Below are 14849 nucleotides of genomic sequence, written 5' to 3' on the forward strand. Positions count from 1 at the left end.
ATAGATAAACTGGCTCTCCCAAAATAATGGTGGTCACTAGACACCCCTTTGATATCCATATTATTGGTAGGAATAAAGTCCCAGATTGTCCAAATTTGAAGATGCCAGATCTCCAGAATACCAGGGCATCATGCACCCTACTAGTGTATCCTAAATTGCTGTTTGTGAACTTCCCTCTATTGGTAATCAGACCTGCATAATGATTGACTAGTATCCTTTCTGATTTGCATATTCACTTGCATTTGGGGGTGTGGGTGCAGACATAATGTAAGGGATTGGGGTGTAGGCGGTCTGACCTATCAGCCACAGCTGGGCTGGAGTCCACACATCAGGGATGGTAGTCAGTAAGCAGGAGTCGGAGGAATTACTAGAGCCAAGTTCAATAAGCAAGTTTTGGGGTCACAGTTAGGCCAGGGTCCAAGACCAGAGATCAGAAGTAGTACCAGGCTAGAGTCAGGAGGCAAGAGTCAAGGCCAGAGATCAGGAGATAAGGTGAGGTGGAGTCGCAGCAGGCCCATTTTCTAAGCAAAAAAGAAAGTTTTTTTAAAGAGGATGATCATTTCTGAGTGAAAATCAGCAGTTTTCAAGCCACAAAATTTTAGTTTCCTAAAGAAAGCAGGAAAGATAGCTCTCATTATAAATATGTAATATGTAATATTTCATATTTTCAGAAGTTTTAAGTATTAGAATACTTGTAATCAAAATGTAATCAAATACATGTAATCAAAATTACAAATACAGGGAAATCACGTAAACTGCAACTACATTTTATGTTAAATTCTCTGAAAGAAAAATTGTGAATTTCTTGGTTCTCCATTAGCAAACTTGATGGCAGTTCCCCCCCTCCCAGTGTTGTTATTAAATTCTTCTTATAATTCACATAGTATTTACAGATTACATCTTTCTGTTTATTTTGGAAGAGGGAACTTAGCTTTCTTCCTAGGTAAGCCTCCAATGGAGTTAATCCTCTTTCAAGAACTCCAACTTCTCACAGTTAAGCAGTGTTGTGAAACATAAAATTCTGACTCACCATCTATTTCCTGTTCTTGTCTGACTTGCAAGATTTGCAGCCACAAAAAACTCATACATCTGTTTCTGGAAACAGCTACAGTTCAGTAGGATTCAAGGACAAATTGGATCTTTATATAGATAGAGATAACATCCACAGTTCCATTAGCTAGAGTAAAAAAAGCATAAGGAGTATAAACCCTTATATTGATGGGCCAATACCAAAGACTAACTGCTTGGGATTAAGGAGATACTCACATATGGACGAGTTAACCCATAATTGTTCTTAAACAGAATTTCTTGAATCTTCCTCTAAAGCATCTGGTACTGGAGACTGATGGGAACTGTAGTTGATGGATATTGGAACTAATCACTAGTTTGACCTGGTATTAGCAATTCCTGTTTCCTCTCAGTGAGGCTTTGGGCAGAGCCTGATGCCAAGCCAGCACTTGTCCATGGACAGGATAAACACATCCAAATCCATTAAGCTGGACTTTTTTGTGATATCTTATACACCTTACCAAATATTCCTCTCACCTCCAAGAAGCTGATGAGATGAAGGGAAACTTTGTGAAATTACTCATTTCCTTCCAATCTGACTGAACCCAGTAGATTGCTAGGCACCTTTTCCTCCGTCTACAAAGCTCTCACCTGTAGAGTCTCACAAGGTTCAGTCCTATTATTATTCAACTGCTTTGTGCATTCAGCAAAACTTTTTGGCTTAAGAATTAGCCTAAAGAAGCCAGAAGTCACGGTCCAGCCTCAACTGAGAAGTACTGCAACTATGCCAGTTGTGTCCTTCAATGATGTTCCACACAAGCTTGTTGACAAATTTTGCTATGTAGGCAGTGTCATTTCATGAGATTGATGACAACATTACCGAGTGTATTGGTTCAGCCACCAATGCCTTCGGAAGACTTCAGCATCATCTCTGGAATGAACACTGGGTGAGACTGCAAACAAAAACTGATGTTTATTGTGCCATCGTCATCATCACACTCCTCTGTGGCTGCCATACATAGACTACTTAGCAACACCGCATAAAATGTTTGGATCAATTCCACCTACTGCAGATAAAAGGAATTAAATGGCAAGATTTGATTCTAAACACCGAGGTCCTTCAGTGCTGTAATATCACAGGCATTGAAGTTTTTATAGTGAGAGTGCATCTCAGATGATTCTGTCATGTGGTCAGTATGTCTGGCAGTAGAACACCAAAGGCCGTCTTTTACAGAGAATTGCAGACTGGAACTCGTTTGGGAGCAGACCAAGAAAACATTCAAAGACACTGTCATGGCCAACCTCCAATCTCACAATGTTGACCTCAACCCCTCCAGGTATTTCTCAAATGCAGCCACCAGGGCCTTTTCTCACAGCCACATCCTTCTGGGTAGGGATTGGGAGAGGGGACAAAGCAGCAACCCCTCTCCTGGGACCACCAGCTGGGGTTGGGCCTTCCCGCCACTGGAGACACAAAAATTAGAGAAGCAGACAGCCAGTGAGTTCCCTACCTTCCTGGGGTTGGCTTCAGCCCTGGAGTGGTGGGCAGCAGGCTCCTGCCACAGGGCTTCAGGCTCCATCTCCGGCCCTTGAGGTGCTTCCCCGGGCCCTGTCCCAGGCCCCTGGGTGCAGGCTTTCAGGCTCTGTCCTCAGGCTGTGCAGCGGCAGGCTCTGGCCCCCATCCATTCTCCTATCACCTGTGGTCCCGCTGCCTCCCTACCCACCTCCCCATCCAGGGCTTAATTTGTTCCGGGGCTGAGTAAGTCTGCTGTGAAAAGTGATATTTGTATGTTTGTTAATATCACTTTCCACAGCAGATTTAGTAGCTAGCTAGGAGGCTATGAAAAGTGATATTAACATACAAGTATCACTTATCATAGCGGTAGACTTACTAGCCAGCAAGTCTAAAAAAAAAAGAAAGAAAGAAAAAGAGCAAAAGAAACAATAACAAAAAAGACAAGAATGTGGAAAGCACCTTATTTGTGTTTCCATTGTATTTAGTTCCAGTAAAGAATAGACAACTGTAGATTATTTTTATTACTGCGTCTTCAAAAAAAACCCTACAGAAATAAATTACAATGATTTGGACATGTGTATGTGCATATTCATTTGTTTTTCCTAAAGTTAATTATGTATTTTAGGAAAAATTGTCAGAGTGACCATCAGCAAGAGTCAGTTGCCAAGCTCTGAAGCCACCAAAACATTTGTTGTGAAAACCCAAAAGCCTGTGACAAGATCCAATGGCAGCAGCTCTGCCACCTTGGACTGAAAGATTTCAAGACACAGCAGATTGTTGCAGTTAAGGAGAGATGTGCAAGGCATAAAGCTAAAAGTAGTGCACATTCATCTACAATAGTCTTCACCTGTGGCACTTGTAGAGGGGTTGCAGGTCCCAAACTGGTCTTTGGTGTTGTCTCAAGACCCAAAATAACTAACTCTAGCTCATCTGTCGAACTCGCTGAGAGACCTTATCATCATCATTATTCAACCTCTATATCATGGATGGGCAACTTTATGGTAGTAGAGGGCCATAAAATCCACTAAAACCCTTTGGCGGGCAAGGGGGATGTGACATGGTAGGGAAAGGTTTGGGTTCTGGCCCAGGGGAGTGTGACGTGGGAAGGGATAGGAGGTCAGGTCTTGCTCCCAGGTTTGTCACCAAGCAGTGGCGATTCCCATCCCTGTTTCCTGTTCTCACCTGTTGACTATCACCACATGATGCACACATCTGCATGCTAGTGTGGCCCTCCCCGCATAATGCCCAGTCCTCTTCCTGGCCCTGGTATCACTGGATTCCCTGCACTGAGCTGGGTCTGTGGCAGGCCAAATAAAGTGATCTGGTGAGCTGGATGCAGGTTCTGGGCTGCTAGATGCCTTGGGAAGAACTGGTGAGACAATATGGGCTGCAGTGCCAGCAGTACATAAATGACATGCAGCTCTGCATTGCCTTGACATCCACCATAAAGAGCATCATCTCCCAGCTTTCTCAGTGCTTAGCTGGAGCTCAAAATCTGGATGAAGAAATGGCTAAAGGTGAAGTTAAGCAAGACTGAGGTGACGCTAGTAGGAAAGGGAAAGTGTTCTGAAGTGTTTGTCTCCTCCGTAGCATCCCCCACTATCTGCAGCAGCTACTTTCTGAGAGTTAATCCAGTTCTCAATCTTTGGGTCCTTTTGGACTCCTCCCTAGAGGTGGGTGATTGACTGGTTTTTTGGTTTGCTGGAAGTTAAAAAAAAAATTGTTACTAAATTTAGAAAAAAAATTCGTTCAACCCAAACCAAAATTGAAATTTTTCAGAATTCTCAGTGAATTGCAGAAATTGATCAAAATTTTAGTTTGCGTCATTCTATTTGTAATGGGATGTCCACCCCTACAAGCCCCGAGTGGGTTAAGGTGGACAATTAACTTTATATGCTGCACCCAGACGATAGTTAGTGATTAAGAAGGCCGAGCTGCAGATGAAGCCCAGGTGGGGGAGAATCTGGGCTAGGAGTATAAACCAGGAAATGAGAACAGGAAGCAGTGATTTCCCTACACCCCCCCTGAATTTTCCCAACCCCCCCACCCCCAGTTTTGTGAGCTAGTTACATACCAATTTAGTGACTGTTTGGAAATCTGAATTTAAACGGAAACATTAATACACACTTTAAAAGCTTATACAGTGTATGATAAAATATGTGTATATGAAAAAGTATAATAGATTTGAAAAGTATGAACATAGACTAGCTTCCTTGCTTCCTTATACAGCTGTTTTTTATTATGTCAGTGCATTCATTTCGGTGATGTTGGCCAACCTAATAATTTCAAATGATGATTTGTAAGCAAAGTCGAAATGGGTTCTCCCTGACAGCTGGTGATGAGCTGGGGGCTAAGGCTTCAGGGCCAGATTATATTTACATTCACACCTAATCTACCTAGGTATCCAGCAATCAGAGCTGCGTTGTCCAAGTGATAGATTTTGGCTGGGGCTGGGTTACAAACCACTTGAATGTGGGGGGGGGGAAATGAAATGTTGTTCTTATTGTATGAGTAAAGGGCAGTAGAACTGTACTTAGCCTGTGATGATTTGAAGGCATCATGAGAGAGGGTGGGGACCTGTCCCTCTCCACTGTTTAAAGACAGAACTGATTAGGCTCCAATAGATAGTCTTTTGTTCTGTTAAGTGACCACTGCAGCTGAAATCACTGACAATCAGGTCTAAGTGCTTAGTCCTGTTGTGGGGACAGTGTTCCTGTGGGGACAGTGTTTTTGTGTAAGAGACAGCCCAGACTGCACTAGCAGCGAGGTTCCTGCACTGAGGGCTCAGCTGAAATCACTGAGAGCTGGTGGAACCTAAAGAGACCAACTCGCAGAGGTCACAGTGGTAGGTGACAGCAGAAGGTGACTGTGCAGGGCCATTGGCAACAGAGTGGTGGAATGAACGGTGGCACAATGAACAGCCGTGGCCAGAGCAAACTGTGCCTTTTTGTCCCCCACCTGGAAGGTGTACTCACGTGAAAGCACCTCTGAACTCTGAGTCTCCACTGACCAAGGGCAACACCGGTGAGTGGAGTGCAGTGGAGGGAAAAGTGAGGGGCATGTTAAATAAACATTTGTTTGTTGGACTATATTTTAGTCACTTTGCTCCAGAATGCTAGATTTGTGACTGGGAATGGAAACTTATATAAATATGTTTCCCAGTAGGCCAAGATTTTTAAAATGCAGTATTTGCCAAGGTTGTTATCTCACATTGTTGCTATCTTGGGAGGTCATTATGTTGGGGAGTTTCTGTACTAAACATTTTTATTATAATTAATTTTTACATAAGAATGGTCATACTGGGTCAGACCCATGGTCCATATAGTCCAGTACCCTGTCTTACAACAGTGGTCAAGGCCAGGTGTTTCAGAGGGAATGAACAGAACAGGGAATCATCAAGTGATCCATCCCCTGTTGCCCATTCCCAGCTTCTGGCAAACAGGCTAGGGACACTCAGAGCATGGTGTTGCATCCCTCTCATCCTGGCTAATAGCCACAGATGGACCTGTTCTCCAGGAATTTATCTAGTTCTTTTTAAAATCCTGTTATAGTTTTGGTCTTCACAGCATCCCCCGGGAAAGAGTTCCCTGGGTTGACTTTATATTGTGTGAAGAAATACTTCCTTTTGTTTTTTTTTTAAATCTGCTGCCTATTAATTTCATTGCTAGTTCTTGTGTTATGTGAAGGATTAAATAAAATTTCCTTATTCACTTTCTTTGCATCAGTCAAGATTTTGTAGACCTCTATCATATCCCCATTAGTCATCTCTTTTCTAAGCTGAAAATTCCCAGTCACTTTAATCTCTCCTCCTGTTTCATACCCCTCATCATTTTAGTTGCCCATCTCTGTACCTTTTCCAATTCCAATATATATTTTTTAGGATGGGTGACCAGATCTACACACACTATTCAAGGTGTGCACGTACCATGAATTTATATAGAGGCAATATGATATTTTCTCTCTTATTATCTATCCCTTTCTTAATGATTCCCAACATTGTTTGCTTTTGTGACTGTTGCTGCACATGGAGTGGATGTTTTCAGAGAACTATCCACAATGACTCCAAGATCTCTTCCTTGAGTGTTAACAGCTAATTCAGATGCCATCATTTTGTATGTATAGTTGAGATTGCTTTCCAATGTGCATTACTTTGCATTTATCAACATTGAATTTAATTTGCCATTTTGTTGCCCAGTCACCCAGTTTTGTGAGATCCCTTTGTAGCTCTTTGCAGTCTGCCTGGGACTTACCTATCTTGAATAGTTTTGTATCATCTGCAAATTTTGCCACCTCACTGTTTACCCATTTTTCCAGATCATTTATGAATATGTTGAACAGCACTGGTCCCAGTACCGACCCCTCAGGGATACCACTATTTATCTCTCTCCATTCTGAAAACTGATCATTTATTCCTACCCTTTGTTTCCCATTTTTAACCAGTTACTGATCCATGAGAGGACTTTCCTCTTACCCCATGATGGCTTACTTTTCAAAAGTCAATTTAAATTAAATACTTTTTTTTTAAATGTATATTTTTTTAGAAATCTAGACCTGTTCTGTGTTTTGGTGTAACTTGCATTATTCTTATGTTAAATTTGCATAATCCTAACAAAACACTTACTTTATTCATATCTCTTTTATATATCTCATTGGTCCTGACACGCCCCCTGTAAATTCGAACACCCCCCCTAATTTCAAATCCTGGGGAAACCACTGACAGGACGCAGCTGCAGGGAGGAGGACTGCAATCTGTCCCTAGAAGGAAAGGGAGTTGGCTAGGGACAAGGAGGAGATCCAGGGGAAGAGTAAGCCCTGGTGTCTCACCCCAAACTGAGGAGTCCAGCAAGAGGCTGAGAAGGGTGAAGTAGCCATGGGGAGAAGAGGAATCTCCTGTGGTAAATACAAAGATAGGCAAGGAGATAGAGAAGTGTGGTAGGAAGGAGCCCAGGGAAACAGCAACAGGATTTGAGACTAAGCAGACCTGAATTGCTACTCTTAGGGTCCCTGGTCTGGAACCTGGAGAAATGGACAGGCCTGAATTCCCCTAGCAGCCACTGTGAAAATAGCACAGGACCTGGAGACGTGGAATGGAAGACTGTCTGAGATGGTATCTGGACACCTTATCCGGTGGGACTTTGTTACTCTGGGGGGATGGGGAGACTATATAGTGAGCTCCACCACGGGCCAAGTCATCAAGAGTTAACACCCCGAGTCACAGAGAGAGGGAGAGAAAGAGGCCGCAGTGTGAGCAAGTGACAGAAGGGGCACTAGATGGGGCATCAGTTAATTCCCAGACCCAGCCACAAGGAGGTGCATCTGTGGTGAGTGAACCCCTTTGCCTGGCCCAAAATGAAAGGTTTTGTTTCAGTTCTGATCATTTTAATAAAAGCAAAGTAAATGAAGGGCTAAATTGACAAAACTTACAACTTTTAGCCCAGTGGTTTGTGCACCCACCAGATCTGAATCCCCATTCTAGAACAGGGACTTGGAGCCAGGTCTTCCCCCTCCCAGGTGAGTGCCCTAACCACCAGGCTACTGGCTATTCTGGCGTAAGTCTTTCTCAGTCACTCCTGTAGAAATTGTTCCAATGAATATTTAATTATTTATAAACAGTGGAGGAGTGACTTGCACTTGGATAGTGCACTCACCTGGGATGTGGGAGTCCCAACAGGTGATAGAATCATTCTCATGATTGAAGCCAAATGATTGAATGATTGAAGCCAAAGTCCTTTTGTATATCTAGCCTAACTTTTTTTTTTTGTCTGAAACTATTCAGTGAATTTGTGTTAAACGAGTTCATTGTTTTGGTCAACCCCAAACTGCATTTCTTGGTGAAAAAGCTCTACTGCTCATTGAGTGCTGCTGGATCCCCAAATAGCCGGGGCAACAAAATACACATATTTCCATCTGCAACAGACCAGACGATTGTGCCCTCACCGTATCAGCCATAGACCTGGTCATAATAAACCACAGACTTGTCACTGCTAGGTTGATTTTCATAACTAATTTATTTAGGAATTAAACCTCACATACTGAAAATGCTCAAACCGTGGTGTTCAGTGATCTCTCGGTGCTTAAGGTGCTTACAAGAGATCTGCTGTATTCTGTGTTTGGTTCCAACTGGCTGTGCATAACAAGAAGAGTTTCACAGTGCCCCAGCCAGGCACAGTCTGGGAATCTCAGTCCTTAAAAGCAAAGTCCACCATACTTCACAAACTAGCCAAAAACACAGCAGTCCGTCTGCTTCACATCATGGGTCACCATGAACACATCACCTCAGTACTATGCTTTCGGCACTGTTTCCCCATTGGATACAGTCTAGACTGGGGTGGGCAAACTATGGCCCAGAGGCTGAATCCAGGCCTTCAGACATTTTAATCTGACCCTTGAGCTCCAGCTGGGGACCAGGGTGTGGGGCTTGCCCTGCTCCGCACATGCTGGGGCTCTGCATGACTCCCGGAAGCAGCAGCACATCCCTCCTCTGCCTCCTATGCGTAGGGGCAGCCAGGGGGCTCCACGCACTGCCCCTGCAGCTCCTATTGGCCAGCAACCATGGCCAACGGGAGCTGCAGGGGCAGTACCTGTGGACAGAGCAACATGTAGAGCCGCCTGGCCGTGCCTCTGCATAGGAGCCGGAGAGAGGACATGCCGCTGCTTCCAGGAGCTGCTTGAGGTAAGTGCTGCCCGGAGCCTGCACCTCTGACCCCGTCCTGTGCCCCAACCCCCTGCCTCAGCCCTGATCCACCTCCCATCCTCCGAACTCCTCAGTCCCAGCCTGGAGCACTCTCCTGCATCCCCAACCCTCATCCCCAGCCCCACCCCAGAGCCCACACCCCCAGCCGAAGCCCTCACCCCTTCCTATACCCCAACTCCCAATTTCGTGAGCATTCATGGCTTGCCATACAATTTCCATATCCAGATGTGGCTCTCAGGCCAAAATGTTTGCCTGTTCTAGATGAAGGTCTCTGTTCTGATACTCAAAGCCCCTCATGGGATCAGCCTTAACTACCAGAGAACTCCCTTTTCCCTCCATGATTGCAACTCCCATAGCAGCTTCGTTTCACACACACAATAAAAATGCAAAGAGGCTCATAAGTTGGAGACAGAACTTTCACAGTAGTTGGATCTACACTATGGAACTCACTCCCACAAAACATAAGTTTATGGTCATAGATCTCATCACTTCTGAGACTAAATTCAAAACTCCTTCCTTTGACTTTGCTCCTCTGCAGTAAGTTATTTAAAACACGCCCCCTCCCCAACAAAACAGCAACAAATCCCTATAAACTAACCAAGCTATTTTCCCCTTAGGCTGAGAAGAAAGAAAAAAGCCTGCTATTTTTATTATTATTTCTTCTTTTAAATGCTTGGGAGGAACTAAGATACTATGGGGGTTATGCGAGTACTTATATAAATTAGATAGCTCCTATAAGACACCTCACCTGGAAAACCTGCCTATGCTAATAGGCCACTGCCACTCAGGTCCTGAATTTAAGACCACACCTTTCTGAATCTTCATACCAAAGACCATTATTTTAAAATGGAGCTACAGTGATTAGCTCAAGGAGGAACAGGTCCATAAGACATCTGCAAACCTCAGAGTGACATGCCCTTCTCGAGAGCTAGCCAAATGATGAAACACGTTGCTGGCTAACATTTCATACAAAACGTGTTATGTCATTTGTAAATAGTCACAAACTAATCAAGCCTCTTTCCCCCTCATAAAAGCAATGCATTGAGCTAATACTTTACTGTAAAAATATCTTCTACAATTATTATTCAACCATCTGTAACCTAATACAAGTTCCTCAAATCCAAAGCAAATAACAGATCATGAGAGTGTCACTGCCCCAAAGACAAATGCTAACAGATAATAAGAGTATGATGAAAACTATGTTTGCAGCCCTGTCAAAGCACATTATTTGTCATGCACGGTAAAGTTAATGCAGGTGCCTTTCACTTGAAAGAGCTCCTTGTATCAACATATGCTGGCATCTTCGTTTCTTCAGGAACTTTAAACTGTCACTAAAACATTCCTATAAGCTGAGAAAGCAACACTGGCAGGACAATACTTTTATAAAAATTATTTATTTATAATAAATAAATAATAGTTTATTTTTAAACTTATTTTAAAACAACATCCAAGATGTGTTTTTAATGCATTACACTATAAATTGTCTTACCTCTTGCTGGAAGTAGTATAATGCATATAACTAATGAGGAAAGCAAAAGGCATACAATCACTCCAAATATGATTTTTAGCTGGGTCTGTAGGATAAAAACAAATAATTATGTTTAGAGTGTCCTCTGCAGTAGATATATTACAGCTTTGTTTTTAACTAAATACCCCCAGCACAAAAAAAAGAGCATTCTAGTTAATTGCTGACATCCATCCAAGTCAACGAGCATACATCTTCCTGTAGTACATTTAGAACTGTTTTGCTTCCTCTCTCCTGTGAAGCAAATACTTACAGATTACTGCCTGGCTCTGTGCAACAATAGAAAGTTTACAACAACAGATCCAGCAGTTTTTAAAGGTTGAATTCGGTTCACGTACTGACCTTCATTTTTCCAGATGTATTCTAAAAGAATGAAAATTCTTTCTCCTGGGTGTTGGTCAGTGGATCTGTGAGAGGAGTTTGAAATAGCAGGCTCTGCTTTCACAGTCAGAGGCCAAACCTCAGGAAAAAAAATTTTCCACGGACTTTTGAAAACTGTGCCAAATTTCAAATGTTTTCTGGAAAATTAGAAACAGATTTTTGGGAGTGTTCTTGGCTCGGAAGTGACCCATGGGTTGCTGTGGGAGTGGTAATTATATTCTCCCTCTCCATGTAAACTGTAACCAACATCTGCTTACGGAAACTTATGGGGTTTATGACTCAACAGTAAGGTTGATATATGCTGTTTGTCTCTAAAAAGCTTAGTGTATTTTGGCAAACTTCAGGGTTTTAGAACCCATTGATGATGACCTTATTTCTATTCTTAATGAAGTAACAAATTATGGAAAAGTAAAGCACTTCTTTTTATTTGTATATATTATGCTTATATGTTTAGTTTTGGGGAGAAAAAAAACAGATGAAGACTGTATAAAAAATGCAGAGTGAGGAACAGAAATACATACATTGTTTAATTTCTTTAAATCAATAGCTCTTTAGCATGTGAAGAAAATTATTATATGTACTTCTGAGAAAATGATAATTTGTGTAGTAGACTTTACAGTATAGATTTGAATGGGAAACATCTATGGGCCTGATCCAAAGGCCATTGAAGTCAATGGAAGTCTTTTCACTGACTTCCATGGGCTTTGGATTTTTCTTCTGTTTGGCCCCGTCGCTGCTAAGAATTTTTTTTAAAAAACTTGATATTTCAGTGTTGAGGAAAAACAACACCCCTCCCCCAATTCAGCTCATTTAAGTGAGCCAAACAATACACATATAACTGGCTGTGTGAGTGCTCTAGCCATGGAAGTGCATGTCCCTCTGTCCCCATAGGCATTTAGGGGCTGATCCAAAGCTCACTGAACTTAATGAAGAGAAGTAAAATCATGCTGCTGTAATCAGAGCATACTGTAAATACAGTTAGGCATTTCTCAAATTTTCTGATTATTGTTTTAGCTTCAGTTCAGCTCCACTGGTGACAGGAAAAGGTGACAGCACTTGCGTAGACTGGCCGTAGGTATTTGTACCTTCATGTCATTTAACTATGCTCAGAGCTGCACCAGTGCAATAACAATGGTGGGAGATTAGAAAAAGTCCTACATGTAGACACAGCCCTTAGAGATAATGTCATACTGAACCTGGGATATTGCAGACTGTGCCTGTTTGTCAGACAAGGGAGTCTAGGTGAGGGCAGTAAAGTTCTAGCTTTTGTTATGAACAGTCAGTTGGAACGGGACACAGAATAAAGATGTCTTACAAGCACCTTAAGCACTGACCACTGAACACCACAGAAACAAGACCTCCATTTAATCTAGGCAGCCCAGGGAGCTGCTTCAAGTAATGGCAGCCCTCCCTGGGCTGCCTTTGGACAGCTCCACAACCCAGGGCTGCCCACAGTCTCCCATAGAGTGCTGCACTACGGCCTCTCTTATCTCCTGCCCCAGCCCCAGCATGTGCCATATTCTGGTGCTTGCAAGGGGCCCTATAGGATATCTTACAGCAGTGCAATGGTTCCTGAACTTTAACAACCTGTGAACCCCTTTCACTAAAATGTCAAGTCTTGCAAACTCCCTCTTAAAAATGAATATTTCCTGAGATTTTCTCCTTTACCTGAGTATAAATGATAAAAGCAGTGATCATCAAAATATATATAAAAAAAATTATGACGTGCTTAGTATACACTATTTATTATTACAGTATTTTTATTACATTATGAAAATGGCAACACTCTTCCCAGATCTCACTTTCATAGTTTGTATCAAGGCTCCTATGTTTCATCAAGGAGTATCAGACGTGAAACAGCATGAAGGTATTTAAGAAGCCAACTCAAAGAGTTCCTCCTACACAAGCATTCAGGTCTTGAGCAGTCCAGGCAAACAATGCACGTTACAACAAAGCTTAAACTTGTTCTTCATAATAAATTTATAAACAATACGAGCTGCCTATTTAATTTTAAAAACAGCAAAAAATATCCACCTCCCTTTCCATTTCTTATAAGGAGCCTTGAAGTTTAAATTGCCTCAGTCTAATAGAGATGCTTGCTTTGATCTGCTTAGCTCTTGGAAGTCCAGGGGCTGCGGGCTGCTGGCCCGGTGCTGTCTGGGGTCCCTTTCCCGAGTACTCCCTGTAACATTTTGCGAACTCCCAGGGGTTCACGAATCCCAGTTTGGGAACCACTGCAGTAGTGCAACACAGTGCCTGTACTGAAAGATTTCTCTACCAGCCATCCAGTGGGTTTAGCAAATATAAATGGTGTTATTTTGTTTTGTTTAGGTTATTATTATTATTATTATTGGTAACATTCATCTTCTTTTGTCTTTCCAGATGCAGGTTTCCATTTTCCCCTCACTGCACAGAAATACTTCATAAGGAAAGTTCAGAACTGAAAAAGCTGACCTCTTCTGACATCTCTGCAAAGAATCAGTAATGACATTTTCACCTAATTACTTCAGCATGGGACTGGATCAGGCTGTTCAAATATGTCTGCAAGACTCCTGGGTCCCTCTTGGACAGTGGCCTATGAAGGAGCCAGTCCGGAGCAGGCAGGGAGTGGGGTCAAAATCTATGCTCTGCAGAGAAGCAGAGGCTAGTGAAGCACAGCTGGGCTGTTTCAGGACAACATAACCTATAGCTCAGCCCAGTCCAGCAACAGCACAAGCTCTATGACCACATGAGAACTAGGAATTGACTCAGTTTTAGCAAACCCATCTGAAAGCCCAGGACATCCCCCCAAAACCAGAAGATCCCCAGAACACTGGGACATGTGGTCACCCTAAATAGGTGCCACTTCTTCCCCATACTGTGTTGACACGAGTCAGCTAAGAAAGTCTCTTTCTTCCTTACCTCCTTCAGTTGATCAATTATTTTAGCTGGTAATATCTGCCTTTCAAATGAAGGCCTTACTTGAGAGGGGCTGTGAGTTTTCCTCTGCTTTGTCTCCATACTCAGCCAAACAAGCAACCCACATTCTCAACTTTGTCTCTGTCTCCCCCTTTTGGCAAGGAAGCTTACCTCACAGATCTGAACTACTGCCAAAGACCGTTGGAGAAAGTGTACATTTAACACTCTGGAAGTGACCCCACATCTATCACACCTATAGTAGATTATACACAAAATTTATCTCATGCTGTTACAGGATATAGAGTGGTTAGAGGTCTCTTGGGCCAGATAGTCCAGTACTACCTGATTGTTTACTAATGTATTTAAAAATGAAGACAATATTTTATTTGTAATACCACACCAGTAAGTGCCCTTTCTTTGTATATGCTGGGTACCCTCACATAACTCAAATTAACAAGTGACCCAGATAACTGACAACCAATAAATACTACAATCACCCTCCATTCCCAGTGCCTCCAACATAAGGCATCTCCTCATAACCCTTCCAAACCACTCCCATCACTCCTCCTCAAATGCCCTAGAGAAGTTATGGGCTTTGTGACAAGTCCTGAAGTTTAACCAATCCCGGATATATTGGAAAAGTAGGGAAAGGACATTTTTGAGTAGAGAGTCTTCTCAGAGAATGCCCTGCCAGCAGCTCACCAACTTTTACAGCAATAAAATGGAACCCAGCTGGGGTCACTCCTTCCATTGACACCCCCTATGACCCAGAACTGTGCAAGGGAAACCTTCCCCACTTTGAGAGCACTAGGACCCAGGTGGTAGTG

At 42.7% G+C, this 14849-nt stretch overlaps 1 protein-coding gene across 3 annotated transcripts in view; it reads right to left on the minus strand.

The window, feature by feature from the left end:
* The window catches only part of LOC123343344 (fibroblast activation protein alpha), a 56579-nt gene extending 42438 nt beyond the window's left edge, over nucleotides 1-14141 (minus strand). For 2 of the 3 annotated variants that reach the window (XM_044978414.1, XM_044978412.1), the window contains exons 1-2: nucleotides 14026-14141; nucleotides 10708-10792 (exon numbers count right to left, since the gene is read on the minus strand). In XM_044978414.1, the coding sequence (XP_044834349.1) occupies nucleotides 10708-10792; nucleotides 14026-14124 (184 nt within the window). In that variant the 5' untranslated portion in view covers nucleotides 14125-14141. Of the gene's footprint in view, nucleotides 1-10707; nucleotides 10793-11085; nucleotides 11223-14025 lie in introns of those variants that run through there. The other variant, XM_044978413.1, reaches the window with a different exon arrangement.
* Between the last annotated feature and the right edge of the window lie 708 nt (nucleotides 14142-14849).

Source organism: Mauremys mutica, chromosome 10, assembly GCF_020497125.1.
Source record: "Mauremys mutica isolate MM-2020 ecotype Southern chromosome 10, ASM2049712v1, whole genome shotgun sequence".
In the NCBI taxonomy this organism is placed as follows: Eukaryota; Metazoa; Chordata; order Testudines; family Geoemydidae; genus Mauremys; species Mauremys mutica.